At 42.5% G+C, this 26,381-nt stretch overlaps 1 protein-coding gene across 3 annotated transcripts in view; it reads left to right on the forward strand.

The window, feature by feature from the left end:
• The window catches only part of CMSS1 (cms1 ribosomal small subunit homolog), a 200,592-nt gene that overhangs the window by 166,411 nt on the left and 7,800 nt on the right, over positions 1-26,381 (forward strand). For all 3 annotated transcript variants that reach the window (XM_063305622.1, XM_063305620.1, XM_063305621.1), the window contains exons 2-9: positions 3,395-3,489; positions 4,662-4,745; positions 6,451-6,580; positions 8,264-8,323; positions 16,596-16,698; positions 17,327-17,387; positions 20,545-20,632; positions 21,773-21,861. In XM_063305622.1, the coding sequence (XP_063161692.1) occupies positions 4,722-4,745; positions 6,451-6,580; positions 8,264-8,323; positions 16,596-16,698; positions 17,327-17,387; positions 20,545-20,632; positions 21,773-21,861 (555 nt within the window). In that variant the 5' untranslated portion in view covers positions 3,395-3,489; positions 4,662-4,721. The remainder of the gene's footprint in view (positions 1-3,394; positions 3,490-4,661; positions 4,746-6,450; positions 6,581-8,263; positions 8,324-16,595; positions 16,699-17,326; positions 17,388-20,544; positions 20,633-21,772; positions 21,862-26,381) is intronic.

Below are 26,381 nucleotides of genomic sequence, written 5' to 3' on the forward strand. Positions count from 1 at the left end.
ATAAATGGGAGGAAAGTTTGATAGGTAGCATTTGACAACTGTAAGAAAAAGATATACTACTTCATTGAAAAATGGCAAAGACAACACAGTATCTTAAGCATAAATTTTTTATTGTAAACCGCCCAGAGTCCCCCATTGGGGGAGAGGGGCGGTAATATAAATCAAACAAACAAGCACATAAATAAATGAAATAACAAATTGCTGGTAAGATTATTCATCTGGTTAATTGTTGATTCATCTTTGTGAATTAATCCTTACATTAAAGATGTACTGGTTTATCTTTTGAGAGCTAGTTTGACTAACAAATATGGCTTAAAATAGTTTGTAATCAAATATTTTAAAGCAATACAGAAAGTTGGAAAAGTACTTTTTTATTTCAACACTATTAACGTTTCTCTCCCTCTTTATCAAAATCAAGGTTTTGTATCCCAAAACAGTTTTGGCTTTGGCAGCTGTGATTTTTGTTGCTTTTAGTGCCAGAGAAGCAAAAGAATTAGAGAGAATTCCTCTCATAATAATTTTGGCTACTGTTCAAAAATTTGGAGGAAAAACAAGAAATCACCATGATTACACCAGATAAGACTGGAATATAAGATTGAATAGTAGTTTTTGAAAAATATATTGATTATTTGCACAAGAATACTTCAGATAAAGCATATGAAGCAAGGTTGTTGATTAACACAGGAAAGAAAGTAAATGCATTTATGAGCATTGAAATTATATGTATGTATGTATGTATGTATGTATGTATGTATGTAAGTCAGTTAAAGACTTGGATCTCTTTTTCTGTAGTATAAATGACATACATGAAAACGACCATTAAGTAATAAAACAATTTGACTCTGAAGCATTAGCATTGCAAAGAAAAGTTTATAGGATATAGATATAGATATAGATATAAAGTATTCAATCACAAGGCTAAATGCTGATATCTACAATCTGATTTGGCAACTCAGTATAGAGTACTATGCATACTCAAAGATACATAAGATGATTCTAGGGTCCTGGCACAGATAGGGTTCCCTGTGTTTGCTGTAAAAAATCAAATTGGATGATATTACAAAACTATATTTTGTAACATATACATGATTCCAGGGCCTTGTCTTGAAGCCACAAGATGCAGTGTTGATCAGTGTCTAAATTGTGAAACTGCCTATAACTTACTTAGTTTAGCCCACGGACTTGGTAGCTTTGAGGGGGTTAAACCAACTGTCCGTAGTCAGCTACTTTGTCAGCTTAGCTGACCAAGGTGAGAATACTAAAAAAAAAAAAACTTTCCCCTTCCATAATCAAGATTTTCATTTTTACTATCTGTGGTCTAGTAGCTTAGGAGTGAAAAAGGATAGAAATGGTTGAAGTAAGCATTTCTTCACTCAAATCTGTGCATAATAGCATCACTTCCAATGATGCTCCTGCAAATATTTTAAACATGTTTTATTCGGGCTGAAACCAAATAAAAATCCTTTATACCAGCTAGGAAGACTAAAAATATGGTTGCTAGACAACTAAATGACATGCATGCTGCAAGGACAAATGGGTCAGCTAAATTACCAGGGAAAGGGTGTCTACATCAGTCAGATACAGCTTATCTCTGTCTAGCTCAATAGTATAGTATAGACTGATATACTAGCACTATACAGTATATTAGTTTATATTAAACATGAATGTACAGATAGTATTCATCCTCTTTAGGATTTTATTCCATTTATTTGATGAACTGGATGAATCAAGAAGGACTGATACCATACAGGTAGTCCTCGTTTAGCAATCACAATTAGGACCAGCAACTCATTAAGTGGTCACTAAGTGAAACAACTAGTGTGCTTATGATCTTACTTCAGCTTTCCTTTGCTTTACAGTACAGACCTGCGAAAATTGTAAATGTAAGGATTGGTCGTGAAGTTACTTTTTCATCACCATAGTAACTGCAAACAGTCTCTAAATGAGGCAGTTGCTAAATGAGGACTATCTGTAACAAATTTGCTAGTTTTTGAGATGCCACAAGAAAGCTTGCTTCTTCTGCAAGCAGTTAAAAGTAGCTAGTTGTCTAGCAATGGGAACAGCTGTTTAATGTAACTTTAGGAAAGAACCTAAATATATTTTCTTTTTCTCCCATCACTTTTCCCTGTTGTATCACATATATTAGATTGACAGCCAATATCAGGGGCTGCTGTGTTTTGTTAAATCACTATAAGCAATTGGGATTTCCTAGATTATCATTAATTAACTAAAAACAGAAATTTTGACCAGATATTTGTTCTAAAACAAGACATACTGTATTGTAATGGTACTGTTCAAGTAGTGGGTATTTTCACCAAATGTATTTACATACTGCTAAGGGACCTCTATCTGTGTGGTTGTGGCAATTCCAGGCGGAAAGAGTAGAGCTTATTGTATGTTGCTCTCCTGCCTGGTGTGAAGATAAGCAACTAACAGGTGGTGCATTGTTCTTAGAATTCCATCATGGAAGCTGTTCATCTACTTTTAGAGTTCTCAAGCAAGAATGTACAAGCATATACAGGAGGAGGGGCTATTTATGATTCTGCTTCAGATATGTCTTCCTTTCCATTTTCTGGACCTGCCAAGTCAGGATTTATGAAGAAATGTTAAAGTTAGCAGTTAGATTTTCTTGGCAAGCTACAGGCAATAGAAGTTTCCTAGGTTATAGTATGCAATAGCTATTTTGGGGAGCAGTTGAATCAGCATATGAACAGAGAAGTGCAAATGTATTTCAGTGCATGGGAGAGGGTACTGCAATCTATTTAAAACCTCTAGGATGCTAGAACCCAATGAATTAGAATTTCTTTTATTATTTGCAATATTGCAAAGAAGACAGCTGCCACAATGTATTGTTTTCAATGTGTTTTAAAACAAATATCTTTATCAGGGGCAATTGAAAAAGGAGAGTGGTTTAAAAACATCTAAAAACAAACTTCCTTTTTGTTTTTGGCTTTTGTCAATATTTTGCAATCCTTTTTATATGCCTTTCTATATCTTGTACAGAATTTCTCCTGTATCCCCAGAGACACAAGCATACTAATTCGACCTCCCACATCCTTCCAGTTTTTCCTCTCTCTGCTCCCATTCCTAATATACACACTGTCCAACATTCCATGAGCCCTGAAGCCCACAAGTATTATGTCAAGCATTGTTGGCTTGTTTTTTAAAAGTTTTTTAATTCTTGTAAACATTTCTATTTTTCTTACTTAAAGAGTCCTCCAATTAGGTTTGTTACAAATGCTGTCAAAATTTTAGAAGTCTGTTTGTCTCCCAAACTTATAATTACTTAACCAATAAAGTTCAATATTAGAAGAAATTGTTGCACACAACAAGCAGAATGTTCTAGCAACATCAGAATGTTGGATAAGTTTTTGAAATATGTTTTCATCTTTAGCTCTTTCAGATAATGAAGAAGAATATGCTAATGCAAGTGAAACAATTCAACAATGTTCAAGTTCTACTCTTCTTTCTTCAAAGAAAAGGAAAAAGGTTGGTTGATTTTATTCTTATGAGTGGAAAGCAGTCTAGTGCACGATGAAACATATACAATGGAATCATTGTTCTGCTGAATGGAAAGTATGCCATTCAAACAACCAAATACCTCAGTTGAAGATTCAAGAGGTATGTTTGAGGGTTCCATGAGAAGACACAGTGCAGCAAGTAACCCCATCACCTCTGCCAGACTCTGAGCAAGGATTCTTAAGCATATATGCATCATTCAACTAAGGATCCTTTTTTGAATGATGAAAAGGGAAGTGTCTTCGCAAGGTATATTTGAAAGAAGGGACAAGACCCTTGTACTCCCAATGCTCCTCAGAGACTTTATAAGTGCATGAGAGATTATCTGACCATCTCACCCAAATGACTGTTGATAGATGCAAAAAAGTGGTCTACCTAATTATGAGCTCTAATATTTGGGAAAACATTACGCCATTATAATGTAAATATCATCCCTGTTCTATTCTGCATTAAGGTTAAGTTATATAAAAGGCGAGCCAGTTTGGTGTAGCAAGGCATCAGGCTAGAAACTGGGAGACCATGAGTTCTTAGGCACAAAGCCAGCTGAGTGACCTTGGGCCAGTCTCTCTCTCTCTGTCCTGTGAAGGAGCCAATGGCAAACCACTTCTGGAAAACCTTGCCAAGAAAACTGCAGGGACTTGTTGAGGCAGTCTCCAAGAATTAGGCACGATTGAAAGGATAAAAATAAATAAATAAATGAAAGGCAAAGACCATAGGCAAAATTCAAGATCCATATTAAAGCAATATCCCTTTTAGGTAAATCAAGATAACCTCAAAACTAAGGCCCTTATAGCATTTTTAAAAAAACCTTATAGATTTTTTAAAAATGTAATATTTAAAGCTTCCTGTTAACTGATTGATAGCAATATACTCAGCCAATTTCGTTCTGCTCAATATATTTTATGACATGAATCCAGTAATTGTTGAATTCATTTTTGTTCAATTTTTTACCTGCCTGCTGCCCTTTATGTTGCCATGAAATATTTTCTATTTTTTCTGTTAAACTTAATAGAAAAAAAGCATGATTTCAAAAATTCTCATTTCCTGTCAAGTCCTGGCTGCCGTCTCACTTGCCATATCATTGCCTTGTATTCTAAAGTGCTTCTAAATGCTTACTTATAATGTTCTTTATTTCCTTCCAGCCTATAGAATGCTTCCTCAGTGTTGAGAAACAGAAGTCTAAGGATAAAAAAGAAATTGAAATGAAGCCAAAGAGAAAAAGAAAGGTAATTCCTAATTAATATTTCAAATGATTATTTTTCATTTCTATGCTATATTTTGATCTAATTAAAAACAATGATAAATTAAATATAACTCTCAGTTAAATGATCCAAAAAAAAATATTTATTTCATACTAGTACTACTAACAATGATAGTTCAAAAGAATGAATGATTGATTGATTTATCTAATTTGTCCCCACCCGTCTCCTCCCATCAGGGGACTCTGGGCGGTTTACAACAATCGATTAAAAACCATAACCATAAATACACAGAATAAAATACAGTAATAAATAATATAAATAGAGGTAGAAATAAATTAACTAGTCTCAGTATCATATGTAATTCTTCTGGCACTTTCCATATTCCCTACAGTTCTTCTAATTTTTTTAAATGGACAATATACAGTTTTAGTCCAATCTAAAGTATTCTATGCAAAAATCCTATTCTAAATGGAACTAAATTTGGAATGTACTCTATATGTATATTTATGTATATTTAATATAAAAACAAAGTTATTATTTTTCTGAGGCTCTTAATCATTTGCCATTATTAGTAAAGAGAGTCTCAAAGATATCCTGATGTATATGTTAGTACACTGCATATATTCCTAGGTGGTAGGATATAGACAACACTGTATTGGCTTAAAAAGTAATCTGTTGATTACTATGAAATTCACGCTTGGGGTAAAACTGGTTGCACTACTGGCCAAAATGTGACCTAATGCATGGAATCTAATCTGCACCTCCTCCTCTTGCTAAAAAGTGATGTATAAAAGTTGAGTTGACCAAAGGCAGCAGAGGCAATATCTGTGGGTCCATCTGGTAATGACCACATTATATGGAATATTGTGCCTTGAAATATAAGAGGAGCACATATTAAAAAGCATAGAATAGTCACTAGAACATTGCCCAGTCTTGCCCAGCCAGGTACATTTTGTCACCCTATGATGACAGGAATTCACTTTTTGTCTTTCTCCAGCAGCACTCCAGGCATTGTTTCTGGGGCTTCATCTCCTGGAACTCCTCAGCCCACCCTCAGATTCCCACCATACCTACCCCTGCCCATCACTGTAACAATAGCACCCCCAACCCTTACTCCAACAGTCTACCCTCCCCCTGGGTTCCTCTGTCCCAGGCCCACCCATCCATATCTCTCAACCCAACAAATCATTCCCCCATACCAATAACAAAGAAGAAAGAAAAGAAAATGGGGGGGGGGCATGCCTCCCCACTGCATCTGCCTGAATTTCCCCTCAGTCTCAGGGCCCCACAAGCTGCCCTGCTCTTGGCACTCTGCAACTGTGAAGCACTAGACGCTCCTAGGGAGCCCCCACATCCCAATATGTGGCTGGAAATGATTATTTTCCCAGCATAATGGCAGAATGGGGAAGGCTGGCCACAAAAGCATGGTAAGCAATTCAGCAGACATTTGTGGATAGGTGTGCATAAGGGAAATGAGGAAGGCTGCATATTCTTCAGGCTATTCATGAAGATATGCACTGTTTTTTGTTTTGTTTTTTATTAGGTCATATACTTTTGTCAAGACTGAATCCAGTCTTTTTGTTGTTGTAAGCTATAAAATTATCCAAATGTTAAGATATAAATGGCTGTCATTATCCAGATTAGAAGCAAATGAAAAAAATGCAATGCATTTATTAACTACCCACCATATAGATTATGCCTTCCTTCTTTTTCTCTTTCTTTTCTTTAGAAGAAAATTTCTGATCTTCTCACAGAGACTGTACCAAAGCCAGGTGTCCCAGCAGATTTACAAAAAATGCTGAATGAGCACTTTGGAGCTAAACGTTCTGTGATTGAACTCGAAGAATTAAAATTGCCGGGTAAAAAGGACAATATCAATGAGTGCTACCCACAAAATAATTTTTTAAAAAAAATTGTTATAAAGACTAAGTTGAAATCTGTTTCTTATCAAGTATTATTTGTATATGACTCATGAGCATTGATTGACAGAATCAAAAACAAACAACAAAAACAAAACAGTTCATACCTACTTATAGCTTCTAGACCAGCTCTTCTGGTCTAGAAGCTGTAAGTAGCTTCTCGTAGTAAGTAGCTTCTCATCAGACTAGCACAATCATACAAATTGCACTGGTCACATATACAGCCTTCCTATGGAGAAAGGCATTCATACTCCTACCACAACCATCATGAAAGGGCCCCAGATTCATATCCTCACTTAAATTTAACTTATGCCTAGCATCCAGGACTTCAAGTGAGTAAAAGTCTATATACACCTAAATAAGGACATGTGTCTTTTTGTATTGATTCTGTGCTCAGACATTTTCAGATGATCTACAGGAATGCAATAAAGTTTAAATTAGCAGAGCAAAATAAAATTATTTTGTAACTGGATTATGTGCAGCCAGCTTGCTCCACTGTTTTGCACCTTATCCTGTATAATGCAGTACCTTAATCGGTGTCCTGTAATCAGTTTGCCTTATTACATTGATATAAATGTATACCTGGGTTCTATTAGTTTTTTTTTTTAGTACTCTATAATCTGATAAATCTTGGAATAAGATATTTTACTACTAAAATATCAGTGAAAGAAAGCTTACTTCTTTCCCACTCTAGGATTTCTATGTGAAGAAAACTTATGAATATCAGGAGAGCTTGGGTAGGAGATTGTGATCTCCTTGTAGTCTAAAATTTCCATAATTCATTATTGTCTGTGCTGATTAGCAAGTCCACTACTGACTCGCTACCTATGTCCTGGCTTAGTAGTAGTTTTATTCTGTTTTTAAATAAATTGCCCTGGAATGTACTGTAACTGAAGAGCGGTATGTAATACTTATTTTATTTAATTAAATAAAATACTTCATAAATAACAGAGCTGTATAACTGAAAATGAGAAAAAGTTTTGGAATCCATAAATAATTCACAACATCTCTTAACCAGCTATTGGAAATATTTAAGAGTGCTTCCACACAATACTTTTATTATAGAGTTGCCCTGCCATGTTCATGGACTTTTATAAAAGGCAAGATTACATCTTTTATTTAATATTTATCCTGTGTGTTTTCTTCACTTAGTCTGTTTTTTAATCACCAAAGAAACTCCATTAAGGGGAGCAAGATAGCATACCTATGCAATGTTGGTGCTGAGAGATGACGATGGTGTGAAATCATCCTTGGATTTGCTGTTCTGGGTTGGGCTAGTGGTTTAATAGATTGCCCTGCTCTGTTTTGTCATAATGGTTAAGCGTCCTGGTCTCAAATGAGAAAGCGACAAAGTATCCCACCACAAGTACAGCCAGTTCAGTAAAGCTATCTTTAAGGATAATGAAGAGATAATTTTGGAAGAAGTCTAAATTGGGTTAAATATTGTTCCCATCATTTGGTTAATCCATTTTAAAGCTTTTTGTTATTAGTTCTGGGTGCTTGCAAAATTCTGCTTTCTGAAAGAGCATTTTGCCTGGCTTATAACAAATCAGCTTCCTGAAAATTTAATCCAAGGTCTTAGTTAGAGCATTGAGCAACAATAGTTGTCTATTATGGTTTCAGATTCCTGTTTCCTCCCTGCCAATGATCTCACCCACAGCTTTTCATCCTACCTGAAAGAAAGTGAGTAGTAGTTTAGTCAGAAGTCATTCTATGTCATTCTTTTCTTGAAAGATTTAAAATAATTTGACATACTGTACATACATATTGTATGCTTTATATAGATTAATTGTATGCTTATATTACGCTTTTTTCCGAGAATGCTTACTTTACAGTAGAAAGTATTATTCTGTTATGTTGAACAATGCAGCTTTTAGTTTTAGATGCTAGGTTCATAACAAATTAGCCCATGTTGATTGGTATAATTTAATGGTGATAATCAAGAACCAAAGGCTGAAGAACCAGATAGTGGAGGACAAACATAATTTTAATAATTATACTGCTAAAACTGAAATGAAAAATGGATTTATGTTTAATCTTGAAATGCATTTAATGTTTTATTGCTGTGTTTTGTTTTCCAATTCTACCAACAAATATTACCCATAAGAGCTTATAATAAAGATTATGATAAAAGCAATAATGAAAAAGAAAAATGCCAGCTTACATTAGAGTCCCCATTTGGTCTGCTGAGGCCTAGACAGAAGCTCATACAATAAGGTGGGCAATCCCTGGGCCTCATGTGTTCCCCAGCCACATTATACTTCAAAAAATGCCTTCAAATTCTTGTCCATCCTTCTTTTTTGCAGACTTGTTTGGTTTATATGATATTAGAGGTAAACTTTTGAGACTGATTAAATTGGTAAGATGCCATTTTAGCAATACTATTGGTTATAGCTAAGGGCATAGGTTGATTATATTGCCAATTTCATTTTAGTGAATAGTAAAGTTTATGCTTCTTTAAGACTTGGCAGGGGCTTGGACTAGATGTTCTCTAAGATCCCTTCCAATTTTTATATTCCATGACTCTAAAGACACAGTTTTAATAGAAACAAGATTCCTAACCATAGTTACTGCATACTTAGATAGCAGATTTACCCAAATATATCTGTAGAGATCCTCAGTTTGAAGCTATTGTACATTATATGATTACCTAAGTTGTACAGAAAATATCTTCTCATTCTTCTTTTGGCATATCCCAATGACAAAAAATGTAAATTGCTTATTGAAATAGCTATATTACCATCAAATACCTTTGGTAGCAGTTGCTACTAAGAGAATTGGCATTAATGGACAATAGTTTATGCAGAGACCAATCTGATTACAGCCAAGACATTAGCAGAACTGAGCAAGTGTTTATATTTCCTACAATGTTGTGACAATGGTATGACTGCTCTGTGGGCTTCATGGTAGGTTCGATCCTAACAATATTTGTGTCTTTGTCTTCTTTCTTGTGCAGTTACTTACAATGAAGTTTCATAGAGTAGATGTTATGAGTACGGATGGTGAGCAGGAAGAGGCCCCTATCCAGGGGGCAAAACGCATGCGTAGTTTAGAGGCTTTGAACTGTCATTCAAAGAAACCCAGAACAGACCTGCCTTGAGTTTGGGGGTTTATCTGTCTGGGTTTTCCCACACTCCTTCAGTTTGGTAGGATTTTCTGTCTACTATAGCAGTTTAATAAACACTAGAGACATTCTCCTCATCTCAGCGTGGTCTTTGCTAAAGCCAGGACAGTAAAGCTCTAAATAACAAAATATATTGGTTACTTTTTAATGTAAATCACTGGAATTCAAAGAGTTGGTATGGAATAATGGAATGTTATCTTCTATTTATATAACTTAACTATTAATATTTATGTTTAACTTCACTAGTTGTTTCCTTGTTATTTTTCTTTTTGTTTTCTTTTATTTGTTCTAGAAGAGAATAGTAAGCTACTATTTAGGATGCACTTTCATTTCTCTTTACAGGGTATACCAAAAGTCATGCAGGCCCCATAGACAATTTATATGTATGTCTATAGATTAAATGTTCAAACTGGTTGCCATTTTCTTCTAAACACTTCCTTACTTGATTGAAGCATGACCTTTTGTCATGTTCGCCGTTTCAATGTCTTTGATGCATCGTAACGTTTCGCATGTCATTAATTGGATGCGTGTTTCATCTTTCTCGGGAGGATGGGAACGGTTATCTTTTGGCTTTGCTTTGGAATGTATTTGTATTATCTACTGCGCTCAAGGTTACTTTCCCAGGCTAGCAACTCTGACGATTGCTAGCACCTGTGTCGGGCGGGACTGTTACGAGGGAGGCGGGATACGTTTGCACCAAGGGTTTAAGTTTGTATTTGGCGCGCTTTTGCTCATTCTCAGCTTTCTCTGTATCTGCCTTTAGTACTCTAAATAAATCAGATTTCATTTAGCAGCCTCTTGTGAGTCTGAGTATTTGGGGCTAGGGCAACCATTACATAAAGCTGAGAATCTAAGTTCCTAACTCCGCTGGCCCCTGTCCAGGAAAGACAAGCGTCTAACCCTGTGAGGGAGAGAGCCCGCGATGACTGAACCCGACATCATGATGATGGAGGAAGGGGAACCGGACTCGACCGTGAGGCAGTCCGGCCGACCGTCCCAAGGTGGGGAGCTGTCAGCCATCCGAGAGGAGGCGAGCTCCGAGTCGGAGAGTGAAGCCGGGGGGCTGAAAACGGCCCCAGAGACCACCGTAAACTCTCCGGGCGAGCTGCTCACCTGGGATACGACCCAAGGAGATGCCACGGCAGCGGGGGGTCCCTCCTGGAGGCAGAGATACCCATTGTCCCCCAACGTGGTGCAGGTGCAGCCAACGGAGGGCTCACCCACTCCGGATCGGATCCGAGTGTTGGAGTCCAAAATGGATTCGTTGGAGGCTATATTGAAACAGCTGAGCTTGGATGTGACCTCGTTGCGAGAGGTCCGGGAAGAATCAAGCCAAAGGCATTCAACCCCCTCTTCCCAGGGGCTGTCCCCGGAACGGCGACGGGTGGTGCGGAGGCGCGAAGGGGACCAGTCGGTCCGGATGGAAATCGCAGCATCGCCAGGGCGATCGCCCCGGGGCCCCGTGCCGCCCCAAGCTAGGGGAACACAAGCCGCGGCAGCACCGGTGGTGGGGCGCAGCGCGGCGGGAGGCGGCATGCGAGACTTCCCTGTCAAGTTTGATGGGGACCCGACCAAACTCTCGTTCTTCCTGACGAACGCGAAAGCCTATATGGAAGAATGGGGGGCGTTTTTCCAATCGGAAAAGGCAAGGATCATCACCATTGCCACCAAACTGAAGGGGAGGGCGGCAGACTGGTATGTCCAGATGTGCCAGTCGGAGGCGCCCGAACTGGACAGTCTCGAGGAGTTCCTCTGGGCGTTGAAGCAACACTTCGAGGACCCCTTAGCAAAGGAGAGAGCAAAGCGAGCCCTGAAGGAACTCAAGCAGGGGTTCAGATCAGTGGCCGATTATGCTTTGGAGTTTAAAGCGCTAGCTGGGAAGGTGGATGACTGGTCCCAAGCCACCATTATCGAGCTCTTCAAGGATGGCTTGAATACAGAGGTGCTGCGCTGGTCCCTGGGGAGGGACGACCCATACACGCTGTATGAGTGGATCCTGCTGGCGGGGAGGGCTGAACATGCACAGGAGATCTTTGCCCAGCGGAGGACCGCCAAGTCGGGGCGGGAGGTGAAGCCCAGCCGCCCATCGACCACCGGGGGGAAACCGGGACAACGACCCTGGGACGAGGAGCGGGAGAAGCGGTACGCAAAAGGCTTGTGCCTGAGATGTGGTAAGGAGGGGCATAGAGTGGCAGCATGCCCGAAGGCAAAGGTGGAGGAACGGCCCGGAAAACCGCCAGCAAAGTCCCCTGCATTGCCGAGGAAGCAAAAAGCTGCGGTGGCTGAAACCGAGGGAGACGATGTGATGTTCTTCGAAATTGAGGGGGAGACCGAAATCCCGCAGCCGGCGGGAAACGCCAGCCACCTGCTCTAAAGGGCGCCGCTGGGCAGGTGGTAGAGGATGGGCGCGAGCCTCCATCGGTGAGTGGCACTTACCGCATACTCATGGTGAAATTGAAATTGGGCTCCCAATCCAAGACTGTGGAAGTATGGGCCATGATTGATTCGGGGTGTTCCCGCTGTCTTATGCACCCCGACGTGGTGGCGGCTTTGGAGCTCCCCACGTTCCCTTTACAGCGACCCATCGCTTTTACTCAGCTGGATGGGTCCGTGGCAGGGGGCCAACCGGTCACCCATTTCACAGGGCGTGTAGCCTTGCAACTGGGCAGTCACCAGGAAAAGCTGTCTTTTGTGGTGGCTCCGGTTGGGGGGCCATTGGTGGTGTTGGGGGTACCCTGGTTGGTGCAGCAAAACCCCCACATAAACTGGGTCTACCGAACTATCACGTTTAGGGATGGGTTTTATCAAGCGGCCGAGGGGAAGGGTGCCCCAGAGGAGATGGTGGGGGTGGCGGCAGCTGCGACTCCGCCTTACCCGGCCTCTCCTCTGGAAGGCTTGCCGGCCGAGTACTGGATGTTTGCTGATGTATTCGGTGAAAAGGAAGCCGATCAGTTGCCCCCCCATCGAAAGACGGACTGTGCCATAGAACTGTTGCCCAACACCCAATTGCCTAAACCAAAAATTTACTCCATGACTCAGAAGGAACTAACTCTGTTGAGGGAATTTGTGGACAAAAACCTGGCGCGCGGATTTATTGAGCCGGCAAATTCACCCGTGGGGGCGCCGGTTCTTTTTCGCCCAAAAAAGGACGGGACATTGAGACTTTGTACGGATTTCCGCGGATTAAATGCCGTCTCAATTTCCAACAAATATCCCTTGCCATTGATAAAGGACATGTTGTCACATCTGGCCAAGGGCAAGATCTTCTCTAAACTGGATTTAAGAGAAGCCTACTATCGTGTACGGATCAAGGAGGGGGATGAGTGGAAAACCGCATTCAATTGCCCGTTGGGAGCTTTCCAGTATAAGGTGTTGCCGTTTGGGTTGGCTGGGGCCCCTGGGGTATTTATGCAATTAATCAATGAGGTTTTGCATGAACATCTGTTCAAAGGTGTACTTGTGTATTTGGATGATGTATTGATTTATACTGAAACCATGAAAGAGCATGTGGCTCTGGTAAAGCAAGTATTGTGTAAACTCAGATCGGCTGAATTGTATGCTAAGCTGTCGAAATGTGCCTTTCATCAGACCCAAATTGACTACTTGGGGTATAGAATTTCTGATAAAGGCATAGAAATGGATCCTGCCAAGGTGCAGGCTATCATGGACTGGGAAAGTCCCCGCACCCGCAGGCAACTTCAAAGTTTCTTGGGGTTCAGCAACTATTACAGATTGTTCATAAGGGGATTCGCTGAGATTGCCTTGCCCCTAACTGAGCTGCTGCGAACCAAAGGGGTGGGAGATACTAGGAGAGTCAAGAATCCCGGAGCGCTGTTGAGGTGGACGCCTGCTTGTCAAACGGCGTTTGAGCGCCTGAAAGCAGCTTTTGTCAAAGAGCCAATTTTACAGCATCCTGATCCCTCCAAGCCGTTTGTTGTACAGGCAGATGCTTCCGATTATTCTATTGGGGCATTGTTGATGCAGAAGGATGAGGCAGGATGCCTCAAGCCCTGTGCCTACTTATCCCGCAAATTCTCTGAGACTGAAAGGCGTTGGCATGTTTGGGAGAAGGAGGCATTTGCAGTAAAAGCTGCATTAGAAGCTTGGAGGCATCTGTTAGAAGGGGCAAATCATCCCTTTGAAGTATGGACTGACCATAAAAACTTGGAGGCTCTTAGTACCCCTCGAAAACTGAGCCCCAAACAAGTTCGTTGGGCTCAATTTTTCAACCGATTCAATTTTCAGTTTAAATTTATTCCAGGGAAAAAGAACTTCTTGGCTGATGCCTTGTCAAGGCAACCTCAGGACTCTGGGGCAGCGCCAGATGTGGTAAGCACCCTATGGACGGCGCCCCAATTGGGCATGCAGGCTGTGACGCGAAGCCAGACGCGCGCACAGCAGCCGCCCACTACAAGCGCTGTTCAGCCAAGTCCTTTGTCAATTCCCTCCCAGTTGCAACAAAAGTTTCTAAAAGAACTGAAAACGGATACTTGGTTGCTTGCAAATAAAGACAATGTTACTTTTGACAGAGGCTTTGCTTGGAAATCCGACCGCCTCTACGTCCCTGAAAGCCTCAGAAAAGATGTCTTACTCCGTTCACACGATGACAAACTTGCAGGTCACTTCGGGTTTGTAAAAACCTTGCACCTCGTTCGGAGGCAATTCTGGTGGCCCACATTACGTAAAGATGTCAAAGACTACATTGCCTCCTGCACTGTTTGTGCAATGTCCAAGCGCAAGGTGGGCAAGCCCCAAGGACTGCTGCAACCGGTGGCAGCCCCTTCTTCCCCTTGGGAGGAAATCTCCATGGACTTTATTGTCGAGCTCCCGCCCAGCCAACGCAAAACGGTCATTTGGGTGGTCAAAGACTATTTCTCCAAACAGGCTCACTTCATCCCTTGCGTGTCCATTCCGTCGGCCCGTCAATTGGCTCGCCTATTCCTTGTACACGTGTACAGGTTACACGGATGTCCCTCCCGCTTAATTTCGGACAGAGGTACACAATTTACCTCGCAATTTTGGCGGGCGTTTCTCAAGCTGTTGGGCACGAAACAAGCCCTATCCACGGCTTGGCATCCTCAGACGGACGGGGCCACTGAGGCGCTTAACTCGACTCTAGAACAGTACCTTCGAGCTTTTGTGAATTACCAGCAGGACAATTGGGTAGACCTCCTACCATTTGCTGAAGTGGCTTACAACAATGCAGTGCATCAAAGCACTGGCCAAACCCCCTTTCGGGTAGCCCTGGGTAAAGACTTTGTACCTATCTCTGATCTACCACAACCTCCGGCTGGTGCAGTCACTCCAGATGATTGGACAACACAACTGGCTGACTCCTGGCCAATGATTCAAAAGGCATTGGCAGATGCACAAGCAGATTATAAACTATATGCTGATCGGAAGCGGGCCCCCCAACCGGCATTCCAAGTGGGGGACTCTGTGTACCTTTCAACAAAGTTTATCAAGTCATCCCAACCTTCAAAGAAACTTGCGCCTAAGTTTGTGGGTCCTTTCCCGATTATCGCTCAGATTAACCCTGTGACTTTTAAACTTGACTTGCCTCATAACCTTAAACGCTTACACCCTGTTTTTCATTGCAGCTTACTCAAACCGACTATTCCTTCTGACCGATGGCATCGTCAACCTCCACCTCCCACCCCCATCATGATTGATGGTCAGCAACACTTCGAAGTTAAAGAAATTCTAGACTCTAGACGCCTTCGCAATTCTTTGCAATACTTAGTTCGTTGGAAACATTTCCCTCATCCTGAGTGGGTCGCTGCGCCAGATGTGGCTTCCCCTGTTTTGGTAGCCCGCTTCCACTCTGCTTATCCCACAAAACCGGGTCCCTAAGTGTGTTTTTAGGAGGGCGGTATGTCATGTTCGCCGTTTCAATGTCTTTGATGCATCGTAACGTTTCGCATGTCATTAATTGGATGCGTGTTTCATCTTTCTCGGGAGGATGGGAACGGTTATCTTTTGGCTTTGCTTTGGAATGTATTTGTATTATCTACTGCGCTCAAGGTTACTTTCCCAGGCTAGCAACTCTGACGATTGCTAGCACCTGTGTCGGGCGGGACTGTTACGAGGGAGGCGGGATACGTTTGCACCAAGGGTTTAAGTTTGTATTTGGCGCGCTTTTGCTCATTCTCAGCTTTCTCTGTATCTGCCTTTAGTACTCTAAATAAATCAGATTTCATTTAGCAGCCTCTTGTGAGTCTGAGTATTTGGGGCTAGGGCAACCATTACACCTTTGAACATTGCTAAGTACAGTAACATTTTTTCTGAAAATAATAATAACATTAATAAAACATATTGTGATAGGTCTATGGGTCCTGATTTTGGTACACCCTGTATATCTACAGTACTTTTAAAATAAAGAAGCTATTATGTGATTCATTTATTTAGGAGATTAGTTGATTTGCCCATTACTGTCTCTTACATTTATAGTTGCTAATGTTAGCGCATGCCTAAAGTGAGCAGTGTATGGCAAACTGAAAGGGTAGCACTTTCATAGTACAGTCATCCTTACTTATACATAAAGTATTCAAGCTAAAGTATTCAAGCTAAAGAAGCCGACATACTTAACCCAGTAGTGACCATGATAGGTTGCCACATTTTCCTGCAGCATAGTCAAGACAGCTCAGTGCAAAAGTGGGAAAGATGAAGGGGCTTAATAGCTGGACTCCCTCTATTTTTTTAGTGTTTAGCTGACTTGACTATATGGTAACAAGTAGGCATAGGCTGTGCTCCATTAGCAGGCTACCTCAACATTTTCTAATATAATTAGGCATTGCTGTATTTGTTGAATCTTTGTTCTTCACATTTCAGTCTGTCCTAAATGGGCAAAGCTCCGTAAAAACCACACAGAAAAATCGTCAGTGGTGATGCTGGTAATTTGCAGCTCTGCCCTCCGGTGTCTGGAACTCATCAAGTATGTTGTCTGCCATCGTAAGATAACCTGGCACCCTTTCTAAGATTTTCCCCAAAACCACAGAATTAGAGGGAAAACTAGGGCACTGTCCTCTCCGAGATTTCTCAATCACTAATGTAATAGGACAAGGCCCTTCTCTAAATCCTGGTCTTAGAATACTTGGGAAACATACTTGTATAGCCCCAGCCTATATATCTGAACTGCATTTTTTAAAAATAAAAAGTCATTTGTGTATGCAAAGCATCAATTCAGGAAATGAAACAATAAATGCCCCAAGTGAGTTGCATCCTAACCTAGTTAGGTGACATTAGCTATCAGTAGGGCTGTGACAAAAGCTTAAAAGAAGCAGGGCTACAAGATGCCTTGGCGCAGCTTTTTTCCCCACTCTTGCATGATTATTCAGGATCTGAACCTGAACTTTCTTGCATTCAGAACAAAAATTTTCTTTCTTCCTCCTGGCTGAGAAGAAAAAAACCCTGAGTATGGGTTTCATGTTGCAGGATGGAATTAAATATATGTCCCTGTTTTCATTTGCTATTTGATAAACTTGGTGCCATATTTTTAGTGCAAAAATTCTGTCATTTTCATATTTTCAGTTTTCTTTTATTAACAGTATGCTCTTTCTTAGGTCAATGGCAGCATTCAAAGGAGATGGGAAGGTTATGAAATTATTTGCAAAACATTTAAAGGTAAATACAGTCAAAGGGAAGTAATTTAATCTAAATATGCATACAGTATATTTTTTGCAAGTATGTGTGTATTATCTTCCTTCCTTCCTTCCTTCCTTCCTTCCTTCCATTCGATTTCTATAGCCGCCCATTTCAGCAAGTGACTCTGGGTGGCTTACAACAATAAAACTATAGAACAATTAAAACAATTACAATTAAAATACAAAATAAGTATAGATGGCTGCTAAGTAAGCAATGTATGGATGTTAATATATTTAACAAGTTGTTCTAGTATCTCAGGTGTCTCAGAAACTGAAAATGCTACTGGTCCAAACCTTCCTTCCCTCCCTCCCTCTTTTAAGGAATAAAAAACTTATGGATGATCTCTGGTGGGAGCAGGATGGAGGCAGTGCATCCATCCTGGCTTTTCTTGATCTCAGTGGCTTTCAGTACCATCGACCATGGTATCCTTTTGGGTCAGCTCATGGAGTTGGGGGAGGGTGGCATGGTTTTGTGCTGGTTCACCTCCTTCATCCAGGGCCGATCCCAGTCGGTGCTAATAGGGGAGGAGAGATCGGGCTCACGGCCCCTCCTCTGTGGGGTGCCGCAGGGTTCAGTACTCTCTCCTCTCCTTTTTAATATCTACATGAAACCACTGGGTGAGATCATCTGTCTCCACGGGGTGAGGTATCATCAATATGCTGATGATACTCAACTATACATCTCCATCCCTGGGGAAGTAAGTGATGCTGTTGCTGCCCTTTCCAGGTGCCTGGGGGCTGTTGGGATCTGGATGGGGAATGGAATGGCTGTGGTAAGACGGAGTGGCTGTGGGTTAATGGCCCCTCGGTTCCCAGGAATTTGCCATCTTTAGTTCTGGATGGGGTTGCACTGCCCCAGACAGACTCGGTGCGTAACTTGGGGGTCCTCGTGGACTCATGACTCCTGCTCAAAGAGCAGGTGGCAGTCATGGCCAGAAGGGCCTTTGTGCAACTTCGTGTTGTGTGCCAGTTACGCCCCTTCCTGGAGCGAGAGGCCCTTCGGTCACGCATGCCCTGGTCATCTCCCATATAGACTACTGTAATGTGCTCTACATGGGGCTACCTTTGAAGAGTATCCGGAAGCTACAGCTGGTCCAAAATGCCGCTGTGTGGATGATTTTAGGTGCTTCACAATCAGCACATATAACTCCGCTGCTCCGTGAGCTGCATTGGGTGCCAGTTTGCTTCCAGGTCCAATTCAAGGTGTTGGTTATTACCTTTAAAGCCCTACATGGCATGGGTCCAGGTTACCTAAGGGACCGTCTCACCCCCGTCACATCGACCCGTCCCACCCAGTCATGCAGAGGGGGTATGCTACGGACCCCGTCTGCAAGAGAATTCCATCTGGCGGGTTCGAGGCGAGCCTTCTCTGCAGTAGGTCCCGCCCTTTGGAATATCCTTCCCCCGGAAATCCAGTTAGCCCCCTCTCTTCTGGACTTCAGAAAACAGCTGAAAACCTGGTTTTGTCACCATGCTTGGAGTGGGGAGAGGAAGAGCCATTCCTGGGGCTGGTTAGTTCCCTAGCTCTGCAGGGACCAGCCTTATCCATTGTGGGCTGAATTGATCTGCCCTTATTTGGATTTTATTGTATTTTATATTGTATTTTATATTTATTGAAATATTAGTATTATTTATAATTTTATTAAATTTTAAATTGTTTTTACTGTGAACCACCCAGGGTCCCCCATGTGGGGGAGATGGGCGGTGATAAAAATATGATGGATGGATGGATGGATGGATGGATGGATGGATGGATGACTATACTAGTTTGATGACTGGCATGGAGCAGCTGAACTCTAAAGAAATACGTAACATTTCATTTGTCAAGGAGGCATAAATTGGAAAGAAGGCAACATGTATACACCATGCTGCATAGTGTAAGATTTTTGGAACAGGGGAACTGAGAAGCAATTTGTGATCAGACATGAGAAATCAGTGATTACATGGAAGCAGACAAACAAGCTGACAAGCCATTGGGCCCTGCCATAAAGTAGCTTTGGCTCAATTACGAATTTTGAGTTTTGCTGTGCTTTTGGACTAAGCACTTGCTTCTTTTGTCACCTATGATGATAACAGTACTGGAAATGAAACATGTCCTTCATAACAGCCTTTCTCATGGATTTATTCATAGCCTATTTTTATATTATCATTACAACCCTCTGATATAAGTTGGACTTAAGCTTTGAGACTTGCCATGGATAAATAAGCATCAGAACAGAATAGAAATTCAGACCTGGATCTCAGCATTCATAGTACGATCCTGTCTAACATACAGTTGAGTGGCCCGTAAATATATTTTTCAGAACAACCACCACAGCTCTAAGGAGTCTTCCTGCCCTATCTCTATGCACTCTCTTCCCTATCTCCACCCTTACTTTAATATGTGTGTTCTGTACTTTGATGAAGACAAGAAGTCAGGATTTCTTACTATGTCCAGCTTTACAGGAAAGCTCAGTATTATTGCCACCAAAATGTGCTGCTATTGGTGTTCAGTGTTTAATTTTATGTTCTGTTGTTCTCATCCCCAAAGATGGCTTACTACCTTGATAGTTTGGAGGATCAAAACAAAAATAAATTGTGCTAACACCTCATTTGTTTTAATCCACACCTATGATCTTTCAAACAAACCAGAGTAGTAGGAAAATTCTCTCTGGAAACTGCAAATGAGATTTTTGGCCATCCGTTCAAGTTGCATCTCCTGAAATAATTTCTCTATCAGTATGTAATAAAGTTGCCTTCATGTGCTGGATATCCAATATATCACTTTTACTTACTCTACTTATTGCATATTTTGTCTGATATTAACTTCAGGGAGATGTACATTATATATTTTAACTTTATAGCAATGTACATTTCTCAGAGAACTTCCTTTTCAGTTACTTGTAAAAAAAAGTACAACATTGGTAGAAATAGAACTGTTTAATAGCACATTAAAAAGGAAACTATGTTTCTATTTGGTTGTTAAAATACCTCTAATTGTATTCCTGTTTTTCCATGTAGCAATGTTGAATTTCTGTCTAGAGTTTTCTTAAATCATATAGTATGCTTCTGAACCTTTTAGAGAGATTAAGAAATGCTTACAGTTATGTTTCTTGTCTCCTGATCCAGCTTTCCCCCTTTCTGCTTTCTTGAAATAGATACAAGAACAGATGAAAATGCTGGAAAAAGATGTTGTCCATGTGGGTGTTGGGACACCTGGGAGGATAAAAGCACTAATACAGCAAGGTAGAAAGTTACAGTGTACCTTGAAGTTATGTAAAAATGAAACTTACCTGTTTTAAAACTATTCCAACAATAGCAAGAATTTTTAAAAATTAAGAATTACTGAAATAAAAACTGGGACAAGAGCAGCTGCACACAAGGGAGGCATGGGTGACAGGTGGATTGCTAAAGCAGTGTCATGACACAAACCCTGTCCCTTTTGTGTGTGCTTTGTGACACTGCATGCACATCTAAAAAGGTTAGAACTTAAGGTGAAATGGCATGACCTTGCCTTTGTCATTTTGATGAAAGCAGGAAATGTCTCTGGATATTGGTGGTGGGGCATCCTTTTCCTGCCTTAACTAGCATGATACTTTGGGAAATACCAGATTGCCTGATATCTCAGATGCTATTAGGATTGCTGTTATTTGCGCTATTGTGTGCCTGGCACCCATATGGTTTATTTTTTGCTTAAAATACAATTAACATAGTCTGGTGTTTAAACATGTTTGAAAACTTAAATAAATGCATTTCATAACCGTCTCCCTGTGGGTTTCCTTGTTTGATACTACAAAGACAGACAGTAAAATAGCTTCAAGCATCTTCTGTTTCAGTAGTGTAAGGACATATCAGTTGATTGAACTCCTGATGTACATGGCAATCAGAAAGTATTTATCGGGCTTTTGCATCTTACAGTAAGACACAATAACAAGTGCAAGATATCTACCTGACCTTTTCCAAGGATTATCTCATTTTTAGAGATGGTGATAACTGTCCATGTTGGCATTTGACTTAACTGCAAACAGAGAAAGCTCCATGATCCCTAATAATGATTAAACCAAAATTATATCATCCCAGAATGGTTGATAGGTCTTATTAATAAGAAAGAACTAGTGTAATGAACACTGAACTCTTGCATTTTATGAAACAGAAGATTGGAAAATCAGTTGCTGGTGTATGGTGAGTAATAACCTAGTGACTGTTCTGCTCTTGTGTCAAAAGGGGCAGATCCATACTCAGAAACTGCAGGGACCTTTGTTGTAAACTGTTGAGAAGGGCCTAAATCTATGAAAGTTGGCAGCCTTGGAATTGGACAGCAACAAGTCTAAAAATCATTTTGACAGATGTTCGATTAACAATAGCTATCTTGTCCTTTCTCCTCAGAAGGCCTTAAATTGACTTCCTTGAAGTATTTTATCTTAGACTGGAACCATAGGGATCAGAAGTTAAGAAGATTAATTGATATCCCAGAGGTACAAACTTTTGTCTATATGTGTGTTGTTTGTTGTGTGCTTATGGTGACATTTTATATTTTACACTCTATACTTTTAAGAGAAAGGAAGTAGGACTGTTTATATATTCAAAATTGAGAAATTGCTTTGTTTACCATTTCTGTTAGAGACTGCAGGATTATAACCCATTTCACATGTACTACAAACACAAACTTATCATTTGTTATATACTCAACAAAAGATGCAGCCAATTGTTCATTGACTAATAGATTGACTTACAAAATTTGCAGTAAACCCACTTCTTACAATTCTTGGCATATCAAGATTTATATTTTATCTTGAATTAACAAAGAAATTACCATTATTTAAATTAAACCTAAATAATAAAATATAAGTTAAAATTAGAAATAATATTAAAATCAAAATTAAGATAGCAGCACAAAGATCTCAAACCCCAACTGCTCTATAAAAAAATCTAAGTCTGTACAGATGTCCAGAATATTAAAAGTAAGGGGCCAGCAAGATTTTGAGGGGAAGCATATCCCTGAAAGGCAGGGCCACCACTGGGAAAGCCTGTTCCAGGCTCCTGTTCCCTTAACTCTTGAAGAGAAGGGACACAAAGCATCCCTACCTGGGCTGATCAAACAGGACTGGGCAGATTCTAAATGGTGGAGATAGTTCCATAGGTAACCTAGACCCAAACCATGTGCACTTTATAAATCAAAACAGCATCTATAACAGTATTTAGAAATTGTATTCATATTGTCAGTCAGTATAATATCTGAAGGATAGATATAATTGTGCTACAGCTACCACATTCTGTACTAACTGGAGTTTCCAGACACTCTTTAAAGGAACCACCAGATAGAATGCACTGCAGTAGCCCAATTGCAAGATAGCAAGGCCTTGCATCCTAAAACAGGTCACAATTGCAGACCAAAACTGGGTCAGTGTTGGCCATGGACTTTATCTGCTGCTTCAGTAAGACCAAGAATCAAGGAGAACCCTCTTCCCCACAACTTGCAGAATCCTAGATGACCTTGCAAGAAATGCCCCGCTTGTGTCATTTGGTCCTGCAAACATGGACTCCAGATATAAGTGAATACAAGCAGTTTTACCTGCAAAGTATCTCACAAACCTGATGTAGTGGCATGTAATAAAATAATCCATCCTGTCCTTCCCAAAAGGGAATAGATTATCTTGAACAATGCTGCCAAATAACATACAATAAAGATGGATTGCTGCTACTTAGCCATCCTTATAGTTACAGAATAGCTGAACATGGGCTTGTACCTGAGTTCTATCACATATACTCCTTGTTGTCCTCCCATTCTGTTGCTATAGCCACTTATCTCTTGGAGATCTCAGAGAATGAAGAAGTCCTCTGTGCAGAGAGAGGGGGCAATTCCATCCAATGCCTTGTCTCCTAATTCCAGAGATGGACAAGGCATGCACCTGGGAAGGTCATCTAGCGCCTACCAGAAATAGCTGATATCTATAAGATGTCTGGGCCAGACTCAGTCTTACCTCCTTATATGCCACTGTTGGATATACCTCCCATCTCTGTATCATCCCAGATCCACACAAACCCTAGATCATCTTTTCCAACGAGGCAATAATCTAGCCTGCTACCATTGTCCAGCCTAAAGCTTTTTATGGCAGTCCACAGTTACCCTTTCCAACCATATTCTGCACCCCAAATAATAAGAAGACCATAACCTTATAGTCCTCTTTCCTTTCTTTATATCCCTGTCCCTTTTGGGCCCTTTTCTTTAGGGCCTCAGTTTCTCTCTTTGTACCTGTCATGTTCGCCGTTTCAATGTCTTTGATGCATCGTAACGTTTCGCATGTCATTAATTGGATGCGTGTTTCATCTTTCTCGGGAGGATGGGAACGGTTATCTTTTGGCTTTGCTTTGGAATGTATTTGTATTATCTACTGCGCTCAAGGTTACTTTCCCAGGCTAGCAACTCTGACGATTGCTAGCACCTGTGTCGGGCGGGACTGTTACGAGGGAGGCGGGATACGTTTGCACCAAGGGTTTAAGTTTGTATTTGGCGCGCTTTTGCTCATTCTCAGCTTTCTCTGTATCTGCCTTTAGTACTCTAAATAAATCAGATTTCATTTAGCAGCCTCTTGTGAGTCTGAGTATTTGGGGCTAGGGCAACCATTACATAAAGCTGAGAATCTAAGTTCCTAACTCCGCTGGCCCCTGTCCAGGAAAGACAAGCGTCTAACCCTGTGAGGGAGAGAGCCCGCGATGACTGAACCCGACATCATGATGATGGAGGAAGGGGAACCGGACTCGACCGTGAGGCAGTCCGGCCGACCGTCCCAAGGTGGGGAGCTGTCAGCCATCCGAGAGGAGGCGAGCTCCGAGTCGGAGAGTGAAGCCGGGGGGCTGAAAACGGCCCCAGAGACCACCGTAAACTCTCCGGGCGAGCTGCTCACCTGGGATACGACCCAAGGAGATGCCACGGCAGCGGGGGGTCCCTCCTGGAGGCAGAGATACCCATTGTCCCCCAACGTGGTGCAGGTGCAGCCAACGGAGGGCTCACCCACTCCGGATCGGATCCGAGTGTTGGAGTCCAAAATGGATTCGTTGGAGGCTATATTGAAACAGCTGAGCTTGGATGTGACCTCGTTGCGAGAGGTCCGGGAAGAATCAAGCCAAAGGCATTCAACCCCCTCTTCCCAGGGGCTGTCCCCGGAACGGCGACGGGTGGTGCGGAGGCGCGAAGGGGACCAGTCGGTCCGGATGGAAATCGCAGCATCGCCAGGGCGATCGCCCCGGGGCCCCGTGCCGCCCCAAGCTAGGGGAACACAAGCCGCGGCAGCACCGGTGGTGGGGCGCAGCGCGGCGGGAGGCGGCATGCGAGACTTCCCTGTCAAGTTTGATGGGGACCCGACCAAACTCTCGTTCTTCCTGACGAACGCGAAAGCCTATATGGAAGAATGGGGGGCGTTTTTCCAATCGGAAAAGGCAAGGATCATCACCATTGCCACCAAACTGAAGGGGAGGGCGGCAGACTGGTATGTCCAGATGTGCCAGTCGGAGGCGCCCGAACTGGACAGTCTCGAGGAGTTCCTCTGGGCGTTGAAGCAACACTTCGAGGACCCCTTAGCAAAGGAGAGAGCAAAGCGAGCCCTGAAGGAACTCAAGCAGGGGTTCAGATCAGTGGCCGATTATGCTTTGGAGTTTAAAGCGCTAGCTGGGAAGGTGGATGACTGGTCCCAAGCCACCATTATCGAGCTCTTCAAGGATGGCTTGAATACAGAGGTGCTGCGCTGGTCCCTGGGGAGGGACGACCCATACACGCTGTATGAGTGGATCCTGCTGGCGGGGAGGGCTGAACATGCACAGGAGATCTTTGCCCAGCGGAGGACCGCCAAGTCGGGGCGGGAGGTGAAGCCCAGCCGCCCATCGACCACCGGGGGGAAACCGGGACAACGACCCTGGGACGAGGAGCGGGAGAAGCGGTACGCAAAAGGCTTGTGCCTGAGATGTGGTAAGGAGGGGCATAGAGTGGCAGCATGCCCGAAGGCAAAGGTGGAGGAACGGCCCGGAAAACCGCCAGCAAAGTCCCCTGCATTGCCGAGGAAGCAAAAAGCTGCGGTGGCTGAAACCGAGGGAGACGATGTGATGTTCTTCGAAATTGAGGGGGAGACCGAAATCCCGCAGCCGGCGGGAAACGCCAGCCACCTGCTCTAAAGGGCGCCGCTGGGCAGGTGGTAGAGGATGGGCGCGAGCCTCCATCGGTGAGTGGCACTTACCGCATACTCATGGTGAAATTGAAATTGGGCTCCCAATCCAAGACTGTGGAAGTATGGGCCATGATTGATTCGGGGTGTTCCCGCTGTCTTATGCACCCCGACGTGGTGGCGGCTTTGGAGCTCCCCACGTTCCCTTTACAGCGACCCATCGCTTTTACTCAGCTGGATGGGTCCGTGGCAGGGGGCCAACCGGTCACCCATTTCACAGGGCGTGTAGCCTTGCAACTGGGCAGTCACCAGGAAAAGCTGTCTTTTGTGGTGGCTCCGGTTGGGGGGCCATTGGTGGTGTTGGGGGTACCCTGGTTGGTGCAGCAAAACCCCCACATAAACTGGGTCTACCGAACTATCACGTTTAGGGATGGGTTTTATCAAGCGGCCGAGGGGAAGGGTGCCCCAGAGGAGATGGTGGGGGTGGCGGCAGCTGCGACTCCGCCTTACCCGGCCTCTCCTCTGGAAGGCTTGCCGGCCGAGTACTGGATGTTTGCTGATGTATTCGGTGAAAAGGAAGCCGATCAGTTGCCCCCCCATCGAAAGACGGACTGTGCCATAGAACTGTTGCCCAACACCCAATTGCCTAAACCAAAAATTTATTCCATGACTCAGAAGGAACTAACTCTGTTGAGGGAATTTGTGGACAAAAACCTGGCGCGCGGATTTATTGAGCCGGCAAATTCACCCGTGGGGGCGCCGGTTCTTTTTCGCCCAAAAAAGGACGGGACATTGAGACTTTGTACGGATTTCCGCGGATTAAATGCCGTCTCAATTTC

Source organism: Candoia aspera, chromosome 5, assembly GCF_035149785.1.
Source record: "Candoia aspera isolate rCanAsp1 chromosome 5, rCanAsp1.hap2, whole genome shotgun sequence".
NCBI lineage: Eukaryota > Metazoa > Chordata > Lepidosauria > Squamata > Boidae > Candoia > Candoia aspera.